General features: G+C 49.5%; 1 protein-coding gene across 3 annotated transcripts; it reads right to left on the bottom strand.

The window, feature by feature from the left end:
- Positions 1–4889: 4889 nt before the first annotated feature.
- Positions 4890–13036, bottom strand: TYSND1 (trypsin domain containing 1). Of its 3 annotated transcripts, none has more exons than XM_004680812.2 (4): positions 11793–13036; positions 10030–10160; positions 8876–9061; positions 4890–7020 (listed from the first exon to the last, which is right to left on the bottom strand). In XM_004680812.2, the coding sequence occupies exons 1-4, from the start codon at positions 12956–12958 to the stop codon at positions 6803–6805; spliced, it is 1701 nt and encodes a 566-aa protein (XP_004680869.1). In that variant the 5' UTR covers positions 12959–13036; the 3' UTR covers positions 4890–6802. The 3 variants fall into 3 exon arrangements, with proteins under 3 accessions (XP_004680869.1, XP_012578853.1, XP_012578852.1); XM_012723399.1 differs by having other exon boundaries at positions 6903–7020; positions 8876–9020; XM_012723398.1 differs by having other exon boundaries at positions 6903–7020; positions 8876–8972.
- Positions 13037–15177: the final 2141 nt, after the last annotated feature.

Here is a 15177-nt window from a genome sequence, read left to right as displayed (position 1 = left end):
CCAGACTGAGATAGTTACTGTCACCAAATTCACTCGATCCTCCCTCCAGGTTGCAGCTCGCATCGTCAGTCTTTTTCCCTATAGATTCTAGTCCAAGCTCCCTCCTTTTTGGCCTGGCCTCCCCTCCTAACTATAGTTTCTCCAATTTCAGGCAGCCCCCTTTCTCCCCCATTCTTTTACCTAAGAGCATACCTCAGACCAGTCACTCTTCTGCTTAAAACCCTGCAGTGGCTCTGTTGCCCTAGGGATAACAGACAGATGTCACCAAGGCCTGCAGTTCTGTACCATCTTGATTAGGCTGGACCATGCTGTCTTTGGCAACCTCAGCACTGCTATTGCTTTTTCTCTACTCATCCTTGGAGAGAGGCCTTTGCATCCTTCCTTTGCCCTCAATCTTTCAAATGCAATTAGTGAGAGGATGCTTTTTGTTGTTACTATGTCTTCCCCCGAGTATCAGTCACTTCAGTGAAATTAGAAGCCAAGCCTATTTTTGTTCCCCATTTTATTCCCCAGAACCCGGACAGTGCCAGGGATACAGAGGTGCTGTGCTGGGTTTGTGGATTGACCTATATGCCTGAAGGCTGGTGGTTGGTAATCAGTGCCAAGCACCAGTGAGTGCCCAGAGCCACTTACTGTAGCTGTTTCAACTTGCCAAAGCTGCCTGGCACAATGGCAGCTCCTCCTCACAGTCCAAAGCTGAGGTGAAGCCTGAGACCTAGGGGGGCAACAACTGTCTCTGACCAGATTTTTGGGACACAGACCTCACTTTGCTGGACTTCGGGTTCCCAGTATCTGGGAGTACCTGGTTCCCCCAAATCATTGATGTTTTGACTTAACTTTTTAAATTAAGATAGAATTCTGTAAAACTCACTTTTAAAATGTACAGTTCAGTGGTGTTAAGGCCATGTAGTCCTCACCATTATTTAATCCCAGAATGTTTTCATCACTTTGAAAGGAAACTATACCCATTAGCAGTCACTGCCTGTCTTCCCTCCACCCGGCCCCTGTGGTTTGGGGCGGACCCTTAGAGATGGGCCACACCAGCTGGAGAGGAGCCACTAAGGGAGCCAGCAGTGTGACTCATTTCTGGTCAGACAATCCTCCCAGTCCATAGAAAAATGAAGGCTAATATTTATTGAACACAAACTAAGTGCTTTGGATACTTTCTCAAATATATTTTTACCATGGAACTTCAAGGTAAGTTTTATTTCTGTCCACTTCACAGGCAGGCAACTGAGATTCATAGACAAAGAATTTAGGCAACATCACGCAGCTTGTGAAGCAAAGGAGCAGGCCTTGGAAATCCCTCAGCCAGGCATCATCCCTAAGGGAGCCAGAGGTCACTGAGCAGCCAAAGCCGAGTCTCATCTGTGAGTCAAGCAAATATCGGAAATTTACTGGGCCCCGTGGGAGACACAGAGGTAAATAGGGTGAGATCCTTCCCAGAGCAGAGACAGCCCTGTGGCTGGGCAAAGTGAAGGCACGGCACCTAGGTGGATAGAGGGTCCCCCTCAACCGGGTGCAAGGGAAGGACTCCAGGAAATACAGCACCAGCTAGAAGCTGGGAAGGGGACAGAGGTGTGCTGTGGGCACACGCCAGGCTTGGGGAATGACCCGCAGAGCTGGTGCGGCTCATCTCCTAGGGCCCGCCCCAAACCACAAGGATCAGGAAGGTGTCTGTCACTCCCCAGTTTCTTAGCAACCAATTTAGAACAGTTCCAGATAGTTCACCCCACCTTACTCCCCTCTCCAGGCAACAGTATCCATAACTTTGGAACTGAAGATCAGGGCTCCTTGCCTAACAAAGGACTTTAGTCTTTGCATTTCCAGGTTCCAGAATAGTAGTAACGTGTGGTTTGGATGCTGAAACATTGGCAGTTGAAGGGAAGTGGTTTGTACATACTCTATAGCACACTGTCTAATAGCACAGAATCTAAGAGGAGGAAGCAGTGCTGGCTGTCAGCCATAATGAGCTCAGCCAGACCCAGGACATCCTCTGATCTGACAACTGGGGGCTTATTGCTGGCTCCCAGGATTAGGGGGATCTCCAAGTTCCTAGAATCAACTCGGGCCCAGAGGAAAAGAAGCAGCTAAATTCATAAGCCTCAAATGACAGGGATAAATCTCTTTTCGCTCCCCCTACATGTGGTTTTCTGTAGTACTAAGAAAAGACTACATTCCTGAAGGTAAGTTCTGTTGCCATAAGAAACAGACCCCCAAATCTAATGACTCAAATACATGAGAGGCCCCTGTTTTGCCTGCATATCAGTACACGTGAGTGGACTGGCTAAGTCCACTCCCACATTCATCCTGGGATCAGACAGACAGAAGCTCTGCCATCTTCCACATGTGGCTTCCAAGGCCTCTTTTAGGGATTACCTCCATTCCCACAGGGGAAGGGTAAGAGCAGGAAGGAGGCCGGGTAGGTTACTATAGGCCAGGCCTGGAAGTGATATACCTCTCTTTTCTCATCCTGTGAGTCAGTCTATCAAGGACAAAACCTAACTATGCAGGTGGCCAGGAAATGCAGCTAAGTTCAGGAAGAAGAGGGTAGAAAATGGATTCAACTGGTATCTCCCTTGGTGACCTAAGTCTGCGCCTCCCTAGTTTTTCTCCTGTGCCTCTGCTTGCCACTTCTCAGTCCCTTGCAGACTCTTGCTATATACCTCTCTCTCTTAAACACCGATGGCCCCCAAACCTTCCTGTTCCTGCTTCATAGCTTTAACCAACAGCAACCAGCTTCACCTGTAGTCCAGACCTTGTGAAGATCATCTCCCAGCTTCCATGAAGAGTCAGACCCAGATGAGATGATGAGAGAAGAATTGGAGGGGCCTGGATAGCCAAATGTAAACTGCATTCATGAGGAAGGAGAGACTTGGGGGCAGAGGCCAGAGTGACCAAAGCAAAGAGGGATGCCGAGTCATCTCTCATACCTAGAGGCTCCTAGAACCTCCCCAGGTAAAGAGGCTTTCTGGTTCTCATCTAGGCAGGTCCCAGTGAAACCCTGCCTTTATTTAGGCAATATGGTTCTTTGTTCCACTAACCAAAAGCCAGACTCAAACAGTGCCCAGCATGGCAGAGCCAGCTTTCTACAATGTTACTTCCTTCCATGCCACAGGGGTCTGTTTTGCTGACAAGCACCTGCCCAGCTAGGGAGGCCTTGCCCAGCCTCTCCTGCTCCTGCTCATGGGTGGGGCCAAATTCTCAGAGAAGCACAGTAAGCAGCAGTGGTATCTGTCAGTTCATAAGCAAGAGTGACTCCAGTGGTATCTATCACTTCATAAGCAAGAGTGACTCCTGCCCCTCTTCCTAATCAAGGAAAATCAATCACCAATCAAGTCTATATGGAGGTGAGTTTGATGCAGGAAATATAGCAAACAAGTAAAGATAATAAGCATTATAGAAGGAACATAAGGTATCAGGGGGAAAAAAAGAAAAACTGAGAGACAAACAAAGGTAGTAGAGTAAACATGAAAACAATGAACAACTATAAACCAGAGACGTTTTATGGGAGTGGAAGGGGGAATGGGGTCAGAGCTGGGGTGAGAAGAGTGCACTGGACTGTGGTGATGGCACACAGGTGAAGTGATGGTGGTAAGCCCATGGGGATTGCAACTGAGGTGAAAAAATGCACAAAATGAAGAATGATGTAAAAAAATTAAATTTTTTTTAGAAAGATAATGAGCACAATGGAGCTGTTTCTCATGGACAGGAAGGAGGTACAAATAGGGAAAGAGAAACTATATGGAGTTGAATTCAAATTGCAACTATTAGCATTAACTTGTGGCTCTCAACATAGAGATAAAAATAATTGTAGATGAAAGCTTTGTCTTACAAGAGAGCCTGAAAGCAGCCACTCTCAATCCAGAGAGCACACTTAGAACCTGGATCTTGGCTTCGAAGTAATAAGACCCTTGGAGAAGCAATTGATTTCAGGGAAAGTACAAAGTGAAGCCTAGAACATTTTGAAGGAAGTACTCGAGGAATGATAGGGGATGTCAAAAGAACACAGAAGGTAAGTTGGAATACACTCTCATTGGCCAACATGGGACAATTTGAACAACAAAATAAATATGGAATATAACCCATGGAATAAGTATGAATCCATGAGTCCACACAGATAGAACTACACCTGGAAAGAACAGAAAGCTCTTCTAACAAAATGCTGACTAACAAATGTAGGAGAAATAATGAAAATAAAAAAGTAGCACTTTGCAACACTGAAGTTATTCAGACCGGCCTATCAATGGATGATAAGTATAGCAGGTGAAAGTAAAATAGGAATGTATTTTACACAGTCTCAGAGTATTGCTACGCAAAACACTTAAATCCAGAAAATAGGAACTTCACAATCCCTGCAGGCACCCTCTGACTCCAATGGGTGTTATGAGCTGGAATGGGACAAATACACATCATAGGCTACCCAACAGGACTGACACAATAAGGTGCATCACACATGACACGCAGCCTAAGATGCAGACAGTCATGGCACATGGTTACACTTTTTTGGTTACAAAGAACATCACTGGGGCATTTGGCCAAACGGATGGGTGAGAGGTATATGGGGATTCTTGAAATTTTTCTCTAAGTTTGAAATTGTTTCAAAATAAAATTTATTAACAAAAGAAACAGGGATATCTTTTCTCTTTTCCCTGTATACCAATCAAGTAGAAGACCTGTCAGAGAGGCCCCTGGGACCCCAGACCTGATGACAGCTGCATGAAGGAAGGAGCCAGGGTCCCTCAATCTCTACAGCACAAGAGCCACCTTCTCATCCCAGTTAGATACACTTATTTGTCTTAAGAGATTGAGTTTAATGGGTGGGTCGGGGGGGAGGGGATCTTTTTACTGCATTATCCAAAATTCTAAAATCAGTCTAATTTATGCAACAGTTTGTTGTATTTCTCAACTTGATATCCCACAGACACAAATTTGTCAGCCACCCATCATTACTCTAACAGGAGATCTGGGCACTGTTTGACCTTTCTCTGTACCTGCACTGGCCCATCTGATCAGTCCCCCCTCCTGTATTATTGCTTGAACTTCTCCACACACCCCTGGTCCAACCTTAGCCAACTTCTCCTTCCCTAGGGCCACTGGAATTAGTTCTCCAATCTCTAGTCTGGCTCCCTCCCACTTTCAATTACTCAGCACTCCCAGAACATACAGGTAACTTCACTGGTCCCTGTCCTGGCTCCCACTCTTTCAACCTGGACACCTGGTTTCCAGTCTACTTGGTAAGCACTAACTCTGCTTTCAGGGTTCTGCTCATGAATTACCTTGATGAAGCTTGCCTGATCCTCCATCCCTGGGCCCCTGGACATACAGCCCGAACAGGACAAAGCTGCTCTGTTCAAGAATGGCTGACACAGCAGTCTACCTATAGCTCCTTGGTGCCAACACAGGGAATAAGTCCTGCTCCTCCTAATCTCAGCAGACACACCTCAGCTCACCCCTACCAACATTCATTCACTATGGCACTTCTCTCAAGCTAACTTTGCTCTCTGGACACACCCTTAATCTATAAAGAAGACAATTATCACGGAACTGTTCTATGTTTACTCGGAGTTAACACTCAATAATTAGATTTTAGAAAAAAACAAATTACTTCTAGAGAGTCTCTGCTTAGAATTAGCCTCTCAGTCCCCCCACTCCCAAGTGGCATCCACCTTTCAATGATCATTTCCTGAGGCGCCACATGTGCGGGGCCCTGGGCATACAGTGAGTGTCCTGACTGGAAGGGTTGGTCTGAACACCTCCTTGGGGACTGCCTTGGCCTCATTCATCCTGGAATTCCCTAAATCCCACCCATCCCAGGAGTCTAAAACAAGCCGAGCACATCCTGGACCTTCTAAACCACCTTCTGGGAGCTATAAACCCTACTCAGTGCTGGCAGGTTCTATGACCAGCTACTAAGGGCCAGTCTGGCATGAGACTGATCCCAGGAGATCAGCACCCTTTACCCTGACAAGAGAGCAATACAGAAAGGTGTATTTCTGTGCTTGATGCTTGCCTGTTCCTAATTCAACTATAGAAACAAAGAAGAAAGGATCTGATATACAGAAGTGCAGATGTTTTCCCACAGGTCATGTTTATTCCCAAACCCCAAATAGACTATTCCATCCACCAACATCCCTGAGACCCATTTTAAGGGCTGGAAAATTAAGGCACTGCGTCTACGCGGCCCTATAGGTCAGTGACCCCTGACATGCCAAGACCCAAGTCTGCCAGAACAGAACACGGAGATGCTCCTCTTGCCTTTCATCTCTGGTCCTCAGAGCGGGGCCCCACGTGTGCCAGACCTGGGTACACAGTGAGTGTCCTGACTGGCAGGTTTGGTCTTCATATCTCCTTAACACCTCTCTACTGAGGCTTCTAAGGAAGCTGGGTGCTCCCTGTCATCCCAATGCTGGCTGGGAGCAGAGGGCTCAGAACAGCAGCAGCTCCAGACAGGGAAGAGCTGTGGAGCCAGGCTGGGCCCGTCTTCCAGCCAGCACCGGTCTGTCAGCACCAGGGCCCTTGTGTGGCTGTGGTGGGGCCCCCAGAAGGGGAAACCAAAGCTGAATCTAGTGCCAGGGGCCTTAAAGAAGTAGGGGCTCAAGAAAGCACCTTAAACAGGCTGCTAAGTTGCAGACTTACGAAGCTGAGGAACATGTGATCCAGATTCCAGAGCTGAGCACAATGAGTGTGACAGGCAGGCGGCCCCACAAGGAAGGGCACACTACTTAGGACATCAGACTGCCAGTCTTGGCACTTCTTGGGGCATAACATGGTGGCTCTTCTCTTGAGTGGTGACACAGTCTCAGAGCTTACTCCTTGGGGCCTCTGGCAGGGGCCGCTGCAGCCGCCATACCACCCTCACAGGCTCAGGGGCACTGTCCAGCGCCCGGAGACCACCCAGGTCGCCTGTCTGGCTGTAGCGTTGCAGGGCAGGCTGCAACACTGTGATGGGGATGCTGAAGTTCAGGTGGGGGTACGTGGCCCCTGTGTTGTTATCCCGGGTGTTGCTGGCCACGATGCCTGTTGAGAAGTCAGAGAGGAAAAAAGGGTGTGAGTGGGAGGACAGACATGAGTGGGAGGACAGACATGGGTGGGAGGACAGCCCATCCCACCCTTGAGTTCTAGGTTTCTTGAGGGCTTGAGCACCCTCATAGCGACAATTACTGGGCTTGGGACACTGGACACCCCATGTTCTGGCCCCCTTGTTCCAGTTTCACTTTCTCCTTAACAGCATCAGCATCTCACTTACCATGTGCTTATTTTGTTTCTGTTTTTTTTTTTTAAAGATTTATTTACTTATGCATACAAGAACTGGAGTACAGGCCAGAGGTGTGGGGGATGAGAGGATTCAACAGAGACACAGTGGGGAGCAGAACAGGTAGAACAACAAAGCACAGTGCTAAGGGGAGCAGCAGGCAGGACAGGAGAGATCTGTTGCACCATGTGGGTCAGCTCCCTGGCTGGGGATCACACTCATGCTGCAGTGGCTGTGGACAGCTTCACAGTGCCATGCTTTAACTCCTTGCAGCACACCAGGGAGGGCCCCATCTAGCTTTTGTTCTTTCTCTATAGGTACTGTCACCTCCAAGAGAGCAGAGCAATGCAGGTTGTAACAAATGGATCTCGCTGTGTTACAAGTAAATCCAGCACACCCAAGGTGAGGGAGAGGGAGAAGCCAAACTAAGAAACTAGCAAGAGTGTTTTGCAGGGACAGTTTAAGGCTAAAGATAAAAAGGTTGCACTCCCGGACTATGGTGATGGCACACGGGTGACTCGGTGATGGAAAACCCATGGGGATTACAATTGAGATGAAAAAAAAATTGTACAAAATGATGTAAAAATAAACTTATCTTATTTAAAAAAAAAAAAAAAGGCTGCACTCAAACACCTCACTCTGGTTGGTACATTTGTTTCTCACAGGGGTGTGGGTTAGTATTTCTGAAGCTACTTCATTTATATACCAGGGTTGGAGAAGTAAGTAAATCAACTGTCGATGGCCCAGAGAAGCCTCTCACACAGAGGCAGCAGTCAAAAACGAGGAGAGGGGATGCTGCTGCTGAGTCCTCTTGGCCTCAAGGTTGATTTTTTTTTTTTTAAATAAACAGACTGTCTTATTAAAAATCTGAACTACTTGCCAATTTTAAAATACAAAGATTTGGCCCTCCCTGGTGGTGCAGCGGGTTAAAGCACAGCACTAAGAAGTTAAAGCCACTTCACAATGAGCTTGATCCCCGCTTGCCCCAGAGGCGACCACATGGCGTGGCAGACCTCTCCTGACCTGCCCGCTGCTCCCCTCAGCAGTGTACTTCGACGATCTGCCTGTTCTGCTCCCCACTCTGTCTCTGGTGAGGCCTCTCACCACCCCTTCACCTCTGGCTTGTACCCCAGTTCTGTATGTACAAATAAATAAATCTTAAAAAAAAAATTAAAAGATTTAACTATCATTTTTTTCAATTCACATTTTGTGGGGGAAAACTGGAGAATCGGCATGTGGCACAAGGTGCTGGAGCTGAGTGGTGCTCACCCGGTCACCCCTCGCCTCTCCCGGCCACTGTCTTTCCTGGCTCACTCGTTAGCTTTACCAGTCCAGCCTCTGTAGGCTTTTGCGTTTGCAACCTTTGCATTAACCCAACTACAGAGCTTCACAGACAAATGAGGTTAAGTGACTTACTAAGACTGTGCCTTAGAGGCAGTGACTTAGAGGCAGAAAAGGAGCCAGACTGGGGTCTCTTCCCTCCTGGCTAAGCATTCATCCTTTTCCACTGCCTCCAACTTCCAGATAGAGGGTGGCCCCAGGGCTGTCACGGAGTGCTCTCTGGGTGAGCCTCAGGCTCTGCCATGGGAAAGTCGGGGGGAGGGGCCAAACAGTGCTTACCCAGGAGGTCCCCTGAGTAGGTGGAGAAGAGGGGTCCCCCACTGGAGCCTCCGTGCACGGCACACGTAGTCTGCAGCATCACCGGCATGTCCTCCACCTGCACCACAGCCGACAGGATGCCTGAGGTCACCGAGGGACCACAAGTCTGGCCGAAGACACCAAAGCCCACCACACTGACAGCCTCACCTGCCAGGAAGGGAAGGGGAGTGAACCTTGGGGTCTCTTCTGACTGCCAGGACACATAGTCCCCACCCCCACCTCTGCCCTTCAGCATTCTAAACCTGCTCTGACCTTCAAGTTTCTGCTCACAGTCCTGCTTCCAGACAGCATCCCCAGGGCCCCACGGGTGGCTGCCATAACCCCCACTGAGCTCCCAGTATTGTAGCTGCTGCATTCATTTCCCTGCAGGACTGGTCAGTCACTTTTTGGCGTCCCTAGCACACAACAAGGTGCTCAATGAATGTTTATAGCATGAACCGCCATCTTCTCATGGAACTAAGAAGTATGTTAGTGAGAAAAGAAAAACGGTGATGTCTACCAAGCAACTACCACCTTCCTTTACAAAATACTTGGACTCCACAGGGCACAGGGCAAAGAGCTTCACAGATATCTCACCCACTCCTCACACAGCCAAATGTAGGAACCATTTATTCTCATTTCACAGTTGTGGAAATTGAGACAGAGAACCTTAAGTTGTCTGTCCAAGGACATAAAGCTAGTAAGTGGCAAAAGAGATGGCAACTCCGTCATTCTATCTCACACTGTACCTACAAAGTGAGACCATAGCTACTGTGGCATCACAGAGTCTGACTCAAAGCATGTCGCAGGGGCCTCAAAATTCAACACCTGTCTGACCAGCCTGCAATGTGCCCTGAGGCTCAGCACCTCCAATGACATTGCTGCAGGGCCCAGGAAAGAGGGGCCTTACCCTCTGCTGGGGATTCCCCATGCCCCTAACACCTTGGGGCTGCTAGGCAAGAGCAGGGAGGCCTCCAAGAGCAACTCTAGCCTGATGCCACCCTGATTCAGTACTCCAGAGAAGTGGAAAGGGGAGCTGGCCTGGGGGACTGGGCCCCAGTCTGAGGGGTGCAGGGCCCAGTCCTGACTCTCCTTCCTAAATTTGCCCAGACCAGAAGGCACCCCTTGTCCTTTACCTTCATGGAAATTCGCAGCGGGCACAGGTCTGGGGACCCCATCTAGCTCTTCCTCCAGACTCACCACCGCTATGTCATAAGGAGACGTCTCCTGGGTGGCAAACACCACACGTCCCCAAATATGGACACTCCTGGGGTAAGGGAAACAAAATCACATGTGAGCTTTCTGGCCTTTAGCACTGGGAGGAAGCAGGATGGGTGACAGTAAAAGTCATGAACTTGGGAATTGAAAGTCTGAAGTCACCCCGAAAACTGCCAGTCAGGCAACTCTGAACATGTCACTCAGTAGTGTTTCCAAAGATGCTTTACAAACTGTAGAGCACTTCTTTATAACGTTTCCTGGCCCTCACTCCCTAGTATCACAAACACCTATCACCCTCGTGAGCACTGTGAGCCAGGACTGGTGCTAATGCTCTACGGACATCATTTAGTTCTCACAGCTGCCCTATGAACCAGGCACTAATATTATCTCTATTTAAGTCGGTGCCATTTCAGGCCGAGAGAGGCTAATTAACTTCCCCAAGGCCACAAAGTAAATGGTAGGGCCTAGGACACACATTCCCAACATCTTCATCATCCCATGTGACACTCACAATGCCAAAGGTTGGTGGGACAGAAATATCATTCCACCACTCTGGGTCCTTATCTCTATAAATACTAGCACTTCTACAGGAGTTAAGGCCGTTTACAGAGTTAGTGACTTGCCCAAGGTCACACAGGGACTTCCTGCTACTTGCTCTACAGGGGCAGCTTCCAGTACACCTGGAGGCTTTCTGAAGAGCAAGTGTGTGTGGTAGGGGAGAAGGCATAAGGGAAAAGGGGGAAAAGAGTAAAGATTGGGGAATCACATACAGGGAAATGCTCATGATAACTTTTCCCTATAGAAAGCATGATTATCCTGGGAGATTCATAAGGCATAATCACGCTGGGTGAACCTCAGAAATTCAGCTGACAGATTTGGGAAGGCATACAAAGTAGGGCTGAGCCACACAGGAAAGAATTGGCACCAATACCTAGGTACTGTAACTGTTTTGCTTTGACCTAAGTTAAGCATCTGGGGCTACAGAGGAAATAGAACATGTACTAGAAAACTAAGCCTATACTTTCTGAGCAAGTGAAAGTATAGGAGGGCAAGAGTACTTTTCCCTGGAGGGAAACAAATAACTAATATCCTAACCTGGTTCTGGATGCCCACCAGGAGCATCCAGATGGTGTTTAAACAGGTCAGTCTGCCTGCGCCCCACATCCTACTCTAATTAGGCGGAACCTCACACCTGTAATTTTGGTCCAGAGGGGAGTTCTGGTTAAGATCTAAGAGATAAATAAAAAAAGACTAACAGAATAAACTGTTATTAAAAAGTAAAAAAAAATTAATTAAAAAAAAAAAAAAGACTAACAGACAAATCTCATTACCCAAGGAAGAGCCCCTATGACTTCACCACCACATTCAGGAGAGAGGGCAAGGTTAGGAAGTCTCCAGTCAAGGGCCCAGGTGGTGTGGGTACAGGACTGAGATAGAGAAACCTCCCCCAAGGAATTCCGACTGTGAAGGGGCACTCAAATACGCCAGCCCACGATGCAGATCCCCACTGTTCCCAAAGTCAGAGTCGCCTGGCACCTTGGTCCAAGTACCACTCACTCCCTGCTGGAGAGGTTCGGTCTGGGAGCCCCTTCTCTAACCACCAATGGCCAAGCCAGGCCTACACCATCCTGAGGACTGAGATCTGAGACCTGGGGAGGGGGCAGGGTGCTAGCAAACGTACTTGGGGGTGGTGGACCAAATCATGACCCTGGCCCCCTCCCGAGGGGCGACATGACGGCAAGTCACCACAAGGCGAGGCGTCACCACCACTCCGGAGCCCCAAACAGTGCCACACTCCACCAGCACGGCTGAAGCTGCCCAAGGGGGCACAGAGTCTTGGCGCGGCAGGCCCCACGGGGCGCCCTCTTCGGGGGGCAGGAGAGCAGCCAGGGCAGCAGCGTCAGGGGACAAGCGGCCGAGCGCCACCCTGGCGGCGTGGATGAGAGGGGCGGCGGCGCAGAGCAGCGAGAGGCCCACCCACTCGCGGGCCTTCCAGCAGAGCGGCGCTGCCACCAGCGCCACGAGCGCACCGGCTGGCCGGACGGCGAACACGCCGCCACCCTCGGTGCCCGGCAGGCAGCGAGCATCGGTGAGCAGCAGCGGGCCCGCCGAGTTGCTCAGCACGCCGCGGCTGAGCGTGTTGAGGAAGATGTCCGGGCAGAAGGCCCCGAACGGGGACCCGCAGGCCAGCAACGGCGCGCCCTTGGGCACAGCCCCCAAAGGCGCCACAGCCACGGCGGGCCCGCGCTCCTTGGCTTCGTCCTCCCGGCCTGGCCGCACTCGCAGCAGCGCGAACCAGCCCAGCGATCTCAGCTGATCCTCCTCCTCCTCCTCCGACACCTCGTCGTCGGGCGCCGCACCCGCGAAGCGCCACAGCTCGGCCGCGTCGCCTCCGAAGAGGCTGGCGAAGTGGGCCCGGAAGGCAGGGCAGCTCAGCAGCAACAGCAGTTCGGCATGGCGCGGGGGCTCCAAGGGCGGCCCGCGAGGCCGGGTCAGTGGGCCCGGCTCCAGGCTGGCGCACTGGGGCGTGCACAGGCCGGGGCGGCCCAGCTCCGCGCGGCCTGGGGAACTGGTGGCCGTTGCACTCCACAGAACATGCAGGCGAAGGTCGTCGGTGCAACTGCTGCCCGGCAGGAAGGCGACGCCTTCCGCAGTCAGCGCCCCGCTGCCGGCTCGCAGAAAAGGGGTGAAGATCCCCCCATGGCACAGCACCAGGCCAGGGCTGCGGCTCAGGATCACCCCACTGCAGCTCCACGAGCCCTCTTCTAGCTGCCCAGCGCGGGAGGCGCTCACCACGCAGCCCGTCATTTCCGCCGCCCTCATAGCGGACCCCCACCGCCGCCCCATGGCCTCCGCGACGGCGTGCCCGGGGTTCTAGGAGAACCAGGCAGCTCGCCGGGAACACAGACGCTACTCGCTTACACCACGCAGCGCCACCCACCACTGGCAGGCAGCCGCGCAATCTCTGACTCCGGTCTTCCTCCTCGGACGCGATTGGCTAAACCTCCGCAGGCCTGATTGGCTAGGACTGAGGCTGCGTCCTCATTGGCTGCTGAAACTGACGCCCTCCTCTCTCCCGTTGGTTTGTCCCACCTGTACGACGTAGGGGACGCATTCCCGAAGGTCTGGCTAGGGGATAGCGACTGGCGTCTGGCTTTACTCAGAATGGGTGGGGGAAGAGGGAAAAGGCGGGTAACCCTTTGGAGCTTGATTTCCTATAAGTTCTGGAGAGTCACTGGCATGGCTCGACTTGCCCCGGCCATGGCAGTACCTGTCAATATCCGCCTACATCGAGAGGACATTTGCTCTCTGATCCCTGGGGTAATAGAGGCAAAGAAATCCTTGGTAACTCAGTATTTTGTACTTTGTAAGTAAATCCACTAGGCGGTTGGCGCTCACTAGATTACATCGAGAGCCTTTTGATGCCAAAGTTCTTCCCAGCTTGACTATAATGAACAGTACCTGAAGTGAAGGGAAAAAAGTTTATGTATTGTATTTTGCAGTATGTACATTCACATTATAACCACCACTCAGGATGTATCTAGGTCAGGTAAGAAAATATAAGAGCCCAAATATAAAAAGTTCTGTTTTGGGGCCACCGGACATCCACTTCACTCAAATCTGCGGTTGTATTTAGCAGGCAAAAGCTAAACAGTGGGGAAGGCTGTGTTCCAATGAAACTGTACTTAGGTACACTTAAGTTTGAATTCCATATACTGTCTGTTCTATGTCAAAAATAGCATCCTTATGATTTTTTCTCCGCAGGTAAAGTGGACCAGATTTGGCCCAAGACTTGCAGTTTGCCAGACTTGATCTAACTAAAATAGCATAAAACATTAATTTTCCAAGGAATAAAGGAACACTGAGGATAGAGAAACATTGAAGGTTTTTGTGATATCCCAAAACTTTCACCTAGCTAACATTATCACTCAGTCACTAGAATACACATTAATTGTAATGATTGTTTTTGTACATATTTGTCTGCAGTTACAAAAATATTCAGTTACTGCGTAAATTACATAACTTCTCTGCTTCAATTCCTTTACCAAATAAATGCTGTCTGCTATATCCATACAACATAAGGTAGTAAAAGCACTCCCAAATGGCCCAGGGTCAAACCAGTTTAAGAGAAGTTCTGTCACAGTGGGGCCAGTGGCAATGAGCAGTTTTCACATAGCAGGCACATTCTTTTAGTTCTGTGATGCAGAAGATGGCTTGATCACACAAATCTCTCAACTACCCCAAGTTCCTAATTAAGTTTTCTTTCTCTCCAGAGTCCAGTCATTCTCCCTTGATGACGCTCAAGACTCCAGGATGAACTGTTATGCGTCAAGCATTTTTGTGTTTATGGCACAACCCAGCGGTCCCAAGCCACAGCCAAGAGCTGAGGTGAGACCTTTCAAGTGCTAGGCTCATTGATGCCGCCTTTAAATCGCCTGTTCCATTCTGACTCAAGTAACACAAACAACCCCACAGTGAACACAAATCCATGGCATCCTTTCATAGAAGACATTTGTTTCAATCACAGGATGTCTCCAATAATTTATACTCAAGTCAAAAAGAACTTGTTTTATTTGCTTCCCATTCAGTTAGTTCCAGCATTTTCTCAACTCAAAGCTTCCTACAAGCCTAGGTAAATCACAGGAACAGGTTTCATTCCTTCCCCTATTTTACCAAATTTGCATTCAACTGAGTAGCTCCAAAAGTACATAAAATGGAGACAGAAACGCAGTCTAACTAGACCCAATCCTTGCTAGCATGTTAACAAATTTTTCTCAAAAGTGTGCAGTGCCCATCCTGAGATGACCACCAACCCTGGGACTTCCACAATTTCCAGGACTTTAACGCAGTATTGTTTTGGACTTCCTGTACAATGTGTGAATTGCCCTAGTTGTTATTTCCTGGTAGCAAAATTTAAGTTTCTCACACCTTTATAAATATTTCTTCCCACAAATAGAAACTTTTGCTTCCCCCTCCAATGTTTTTTTTTAGATTTTACTTATGCGTACGTGAGATGGGGTGTAGGCCAGAAGTTGGGATGGCAAGAATATTCACCAGAGGCAGAG

This window comes from Condylura cristata, unplaced genomic scaffold, assembly GCF_000260355.1.
Source record: "Condylura cristata isolate star-nosed mole 26May11 unplaced genomic scaffold, ConCri1.0 scaffold00011, whole genome shotgun sequence".
NCBI classification, from domain to species: Eukaryota; Metazoa; Chordata; class Mammalia; order Eulipotyphla; family Talpidae; genus Condylura; species Condylura cristata.
The sequence above is the reverse complement of the archived record's forward strand: the minus strand, read 5'-3'. Positions and strand labels throughout refer to the sequence as shown.

Bases quoted from the DNA above. Each gene is read 5' to 3' on its own strand.
- TYSND1 (XM_004680812.2), bottom strand. From the start codon at position 12,958: ATGGGGCGGCGGTGGGGGTCCGCTATGAGGGCGGCGGAAATGACGGGC. The intron at 9,062-10,029 runs GTAAAGGACAAG...CCTTCCTGGCAG, and splicing joins CGCTGCGAATTTCCATGAAG to GTGAGGCTGTCAGTGTGGTG. The intron at 7,021-8,875 runs GTAAGCACTGTT...ACTTCTCAACAG, and splicing joins CTACTCAGGGGACCTCCTGG to GCATCGTGGCCAGCAACACC.